This window comes from Tasmannia lanceolata, unplaced genomic scaffold, assembly GCF_043159265.1.
Source record: "Tasmannia lanceolata isolate RefF3 unplaced genomic scaffold, GAP_Taslan_0.1 ptg000002l, whole genome shotgun sequence".
NCBI classification, from domain to species: domain Eukaryota; kingdom Viridiplantae; phylum Streptophyta; class Magnoliopsida; order Canellales; family Winteraceae; genus Tasmannia; species Tasmannia lanceolata.
The window spans coordinates 37,289,790-37,295,973 of NW_027518679.1; the positions used below are offsets into that span (position 1 = coordinate 37,289,790).

Consider the following 6,184-nt stretch of genomic DNA (forward strand, 5'->3'; position numbering starts at 1 on the left):
AATGTTCTCATATGGCTCTCATAAACTATTGATGGAGACTAGGGGAATTCTCACATGTAGAAAAAGTAGTTATGCCTGTGCTCACATTGGCAACAATACATCATGTAATATCACTTGAATCTCTAGCATAGATCTTTTCTACACATTCATGGGTGTATCATGTATGTAACAGTGATATAAACTATATATGGGTCTTCTATAGTATATTTTCATGACATTCTTCCATTCTTGTGGAGCATTGTTTTCATTTTTATTTACCATTCTATAGTTCTTACAAATAGCTATAGTCCTCAATAATTGAAAGTTTAAACTCACTAGTCTCTAAAATAAAATTTTCCATACGATCTGTGTTACCCAATTTCTATGGGCTTTCCTAAATATTTATGTTCAAGCCTACTTCGTAATCTGTTATTGTTATACCTGATGGAATTCCACCATTTGTCTGCAGGATGAGTCGCAAGATTTCTATAAGAGACAACAGCTACGAGAACTAGCTTTATTAAATTCTAATTTTAGAGAAGAAAGCCCTCGACCAAGCGGTAGTGTTTCCCCCTTCGGTAGTGGAATGAAGCGTGCAAAAACTGGGCGATAATGAGTTACATTTACCTCTCTGACGGTTACTCAGGTACCTTTCCTCCCAAATTCATGGGCTGTTTCTGTTCTTGATGCTTATTGATTGTGCTTCTAAAAGTGAAGGGGCTACCAGAACTCTGGGCGGTGAAAATTTTCTGTGCGAGTTGAATTTATTTTCAACAAAGAAAAAGAAGGATGCATCTTTCTGCTATAATTTTGTCCCTTTATTTTGGGCTTTGGTGATTCTGGTCATGCTTGTTGTAAACTTAGAAATTAAAATATTCATTGGATTTATTACTTGCTGTTAACCGTTATTTATATTTCCGTGTGTCGAAGATGTATTACAGTGAAAGCATGTTTCCCAAGCAGAGGATCTGTATTATGGGTTTGGTCTGTTCTTTAACACTGAGTTGTGACTTGATTTTTACTGTATTAATTTTGTAAGGAAATATACACTTTTTTCTGTTAGAATTTCATATTATGTTTGGGATGGCATTGACATTGGGAATGTGGATTTCCTTCTTAGATAAGTGTTTATTTATCTTCAGAGCTATTGTACCATTGGAGTTGATGAATGTTTTATATTAGCATCTAGATTTTGGCCCTTTCAAACAATATATGTTTGTTTTGTCTGTAAGGTCTATGGACCATGCTGTTTTGGAATCTTGTTCAAGTATACCCAACCAACAAGTTTCTTGATTGAATTTTTAAATTCAAAGAGCCCAAATCTCAATCTGATTTTTTCAAGCAAGTCTATGGAATAGATCAAGTTAAAAAAACTGAGTCTGAAGATCTAGTAGACCATGGAGGTTTAGTTTATATGGCTGTAAACCTGTAACACATTTGGTCTGTCTGAGGTTCAGTATAGTAATAGTTGGAAGTGTATAACAGCAATATTGGAGGACCACAGGGTTATGATTATCCATTTAAAAAGTTTACTATGGACCTTATTAGCAGTAATGTGTCAACTTTTGCCCAACTACCTCAGAGAAGTGCGGGTGTGGAAGGCACGAGTCTGTTAAAATGGCCAAGTTCAAGTGAATTCAAGCTAGCACTCCCCCTTACAAGGACCTCTGCAAATTTAGGGACTTGGACGTGAACCTGTTCAAGGTAAAAAAACAAAAAGGGAGTTGACTCGGGCAAGTTAATGAGACTCCAACTTTTCATTTAACTTAGAGGAATCAAAAGAGGTTTTTGATTGACTTGGTAAAGCAAACCTAAGGCTGAGATATAACCAAGTTGACTTGGACAAATTGATAATTGACTAAGAGTTTTTCAAGAGTTCTCATTATCTGTTACTAGTTTGTCAGATTAAAGTCGGGCCAAAAGGCTGATGCAAACAAACGAGAACCGACTATCCAGTAAACCTTAGTTAAGGTATAACCAAGTACCAAAGAAAAGAGAAGAGGAAGGGGACCAAGAGAAAAACAATATTAATCCTAAAATCAGAATTAATATTATCCAAACAAGATGAAGAAGAAAAATTAAATCCACTTAAGTCTCACTTCGTTAACAAAGCTCATGAGATTTTTTGACAAATATCCCAACTTGATCACACACTTGAGATTCATAAAAGAAAGGGGGTACATAGGTAAAAGAGAATGAAATAAATTTTATTCAAAGTTCTAAGCATAGTAAATTACCAAAAAATAACAATTTTCAAAGCAAAACATTTATCCAATACAACCCACTCAAGATTGTTTCATGGGAGACACAAAATGAGAGAAGAAGGCGGGCGACAAACCCTAGGTGTTTGACCATCTAAATGTGGAGTGCCAAAAACACCTGTCATCATCCATCTATTTTTAAAACAGGCTCTTGTGTCTTAACAAAAATATTCTTACTTTTTTGTGATAAATATTGATATATCACACCCTTAGGCTATGGCTAAAGTATCAATACTATTGTCTTGGGCTGCATCAAAGTCTAAGTGTGATTGGAAGATGAGGGTACCAGGGCAAGATTTCTGGAGTCTCTAGAGTCAAGTATAGGGTTTGAGCTTGGTAATGATTTCTGGAGTCTTTAGAGTCAAATATATGGTTTGAGCTTGGCAATAGCCTCTACTAGGTTGGGTTTAGGATTGCAGTTTGCAAATAATGGTCTTGGGTAAGTTGTGTTAGCTAGTTAAGGGCATGTCTGGCAACCAAGAAAAAAAAAATCATGCAATCTCTGTTTACTTGGGCCATGTTGGCCAACAATGAATTTTTTTTCATGGAATATTAGCGAACCCTAAAAATGGCATTAGTTTAAGAAAGGGGTACAGAGAGAGAGAGAGAGAGAGAGAGAGAGAGAGAGAGAGAGAAGGGTGGTGAGGAGAGCATGAGCGAGATTTGAGAAGGGTGGTGAGTGAGATTTAAGGGGACAATGAGTGAGGAGAGCATGATAGATATTTGAGAACGGTGGTGTGTGAGATTTGAGGGGGTAATGAGTGAGGAGAGCATGAGAGAGAGAGAGATTTGAGAAGGGCGATGAGTGAGATTTGCAGGGGTATCAGTGAGGAAAGCATGAGAAGTGGCTGGAAAACATGGAAAAAGAAATACCTTTTTAAACAATATCTCTATTTTCCAGCCCCATCTCATGCTCACCTCAGTCCTCTGAAATTTCACTCTCACTAGCCCTCTCTATTCCTCCCTCACACAGAGATTCAATGAATTTTTTTTATGGTTGCCAAACATGTCCTAAGACTTAGGGTGAGAATTTGGGGCCTTGGAAAGTAGCTTCAAGGATTTTGTGTGGTTGGGGTTATGGAAATATAAGCTCAGACGATTAAATGACAAGAATACCCTTTAAGGATCAAAGTTTCAAATAAATTCCACATTGGATAAACCTGTCATCGGCTGCTGCACACGACAAACCTTTCTTTGATAGCTTTCTTTTCATAGAATAAAGGGTGGGGAACAACTATTCTCAAAACGCACAAAAAAGTTGGAAGTCAAGAATACCTTGCCTTGGTTTGAAGACAGAGTGAGGCACTTGACATGGAAGAAGACTATAAGCCCCTTAAGACAATTCAAGGTTGGGCGTGGGAGTTTTGTTGATGGTTGTAATGTGTGTGTGTACAAAGGTGTGTAGTGTGTATGTTCCTAAGTGTCAAGTGTGGCTGTGCTTGTGTGTGGTTGTAACTCGTATGTATGAGTTTTGTAATCGGTGTGCCACATCGCCAAAGATGATGGGTGGGAGTTTGTCAGATATGATCTCGCATAATTTCCAAACGGTTATCGCTTGATCTTGATCTTGATTCTCTACTTCCTCTCTCTGTCTCTCACTCACTCTCTTCGTTATTATGGATTCACTTCTATTTGGTATTAGAGCCTAGGGTTTACGTCATGGCATGACAGCTGTAAATGAGCTGTCCTAGTGCCGCATCATCACCTATTAGTTGGGTACAACTGGGACTACATCTGTCATCGAGCTTGCAGCCAGCTGGCTGGCTCTAGAAAGTTCTAGAGGCCTATAATTAGGACCTCGGGTGCACATTTGAGGACAGTTTGTAAATCCTGGAATTTGTGTAGTTGTGAGGAGAGTTGGGAGAGTTTGGAGAGAGCTTTGAGCTCTTGGAGGAGTTCCCTCCATGGACAAAGGTCTGGAGTGTGCCTTCAATGTAAGAGAACCTCTTTTTCCCATCCTTTATCATTGTAGAATGTAATCATTCTATCATCTTCATTCTATTTCAATTCGGTTTCCTGAAATTCTGTAAGTTAGTTTAGATCTCTGTTGGAGATTTGATTCAGTTCTGAGTTTCTTCCTTGTGTCAGCAAATTATCACTTTTTTCTTGCTGTACTATTCTGCTGTCTCCGAGATTAAGCACAAACATGCTTAAATCTGTCGGAGGTTGCTAGGTTTTACTTTGAAAATTTACCTTTGAAATACGGGTATTTTGGTTATTTTGGTAGAACACAATAAAATGAGTTACCAAGCGCTTCTTTTCCTCTGTGTAGATGCAATCATTTCTTCCCCGGGCACCCCTGCTCAAATTGGAGCTGCCCTCTTTAAGAGTCGAGCAATTGAGCTACTCGCGACCAGGATGCCCTACCATTGAAAGTGTGTTCTCACTCTAAGGGGCATTCTCCACTAACTGAGTGTTTCCAAATATTGATTTACTAGAACCCATGTGCTGATTGAATGAGATTCCATGTTTGAATCATTCGTGTCGTGAAACACTCATGTCCTCTTTTCTGAGTCTATATAGTAATCTAGTCATTCTTCGAGAGGTTTTTCTCTACCAAATCCATCAAGCTATTTCCATTTGGATATATCTCTTTGTGCACATATCACAAAATAAGAACCCATTATTTTTATTTTTATTTTTTTAGCAAAACGGATTACCCTTTTGCTTGCAGATTTCTTTTTTTCGTTGGCTTTGACATGGCCAAATGTTGGGTCAGGTATTTGAGAAGTTTTTTGTTATGCAACTAACTTCCTTTTCCACAGGCATTGTGTAGCTCTTCTGTCCCAACCCCAACAAAAATAAAGGAAGAGAATAGCCTTTGGATTGGTAGGGTGATACACAGGCATCACAAAAGAAGAGTTTGTTTTTTGTTGGATTGAGAGAAACTATTTCAAAGAAGCTCTATTATTTGCCAGAGGAGCTGTGGAACTACAGTGATTATGTCTCTCCCTCAATGCCTTGCTTTAACTGAGATGATTTTCAGTAATCTTGGTTGATTTTCATAAACAAGAAACAATTACCTAATCTAGCACCCAATAATCCAAAATACATATAATATATTCTAACATGCTCCCTCAAACATGACATACTGATCTTTGAGTTCATGCTAAAAAATATCTCTGATCCAACAATGTAACAATCTAATCAATTATAGATTGTTGCACAATCTCTCACTTTGTCTAAGTGGTAGAATTGTCAAAACGTATTAAGTTTTTAATCTTAATAACAATGCGAAGTGATCACATTATGATATGCACTAGTAATGTTCCTAATCTTATTAATAAAGTTTGATAGTAATGTTCCTAATCTTATTAATAAAGTTTTAGGAGATTTTATATGGTGCAAGCCCATATAGTCCAGTATTTTTCTAAATGGGCTATACGGCCCACATCATAGGATGATCCAAACCGTCCGCTTGATGGACTTCAACTTAGATAGGTTGTGCCTCAAAAAACCATTTCCATAGGATGATCCTAGCCCTCCGATATATATATATATATATATATATATATATATATATATATATATATATATATATATAGAGGAACTGCATTTTAGTAAAACCTATATAGATCGGAGGGTTCGGATCATCCTATGGAAATGATTTTTGGGGCACAACCTATCTAAGTTGAACTCCATCAAGCGGACAGTTTGGATCATCCTATGGTGTGGGCCGTACAGTCCATTTTGAAAAGTACTTATACCGCTAATAGGATTGCAAAAAACACATTTTTTGAGAAAATAAAATTTATTTCTACAATTTTGAAGGAGATGAAAAATTTTAGGGATGGTCCCTGTTGGTTCAAGTAACTTTTTTTCGAGTGTAAACAAACAATGGAAATGGAAAAGGACGGAATTTTGGAATCATCCTCAGATTTTACTACAATATGCATATTTACCCCATTAGAGAATTATGCCAATAGTATTTTACTCCAACGGGA

The 6,184-nt window shown here is 37.2% G+C and overlaps 1 protein-coding gene across 3 annotated transcripts in view; it reads left to right on the forward strand.

The window, feature by feature from the left end:
• LOC143884465 (RNA-binding KH domain-containing protein) overlaps positions 1–5,310 on the forward strand; it is a 30,577-nt gene extending 25,267 nt beyond the window's left edge. Inside the window, exons 7-8 of one of the 3 annotated variants that reach the window (XM_077388071.1) lie at positions 449–625; positions 5,006–5,310. In XM_077388071.1, coding sequence (XP_077244186.1) covers positions 449–592 — 144 coding nt within the window. In that variant the 3' untranslated portion in view covers positions 593–625; positions 5,006–5,310. Of the gene's footprint in view, positions 1–448; positions 1,082–5,005 lie in introns of those variants that run through there. The other 2 variants (XM_077388070.1, XM_077388063.1) reach the window with 2 other exon arrangements.
• Positions 5,311–6,184: the final 874 nt, after the last annotated feature.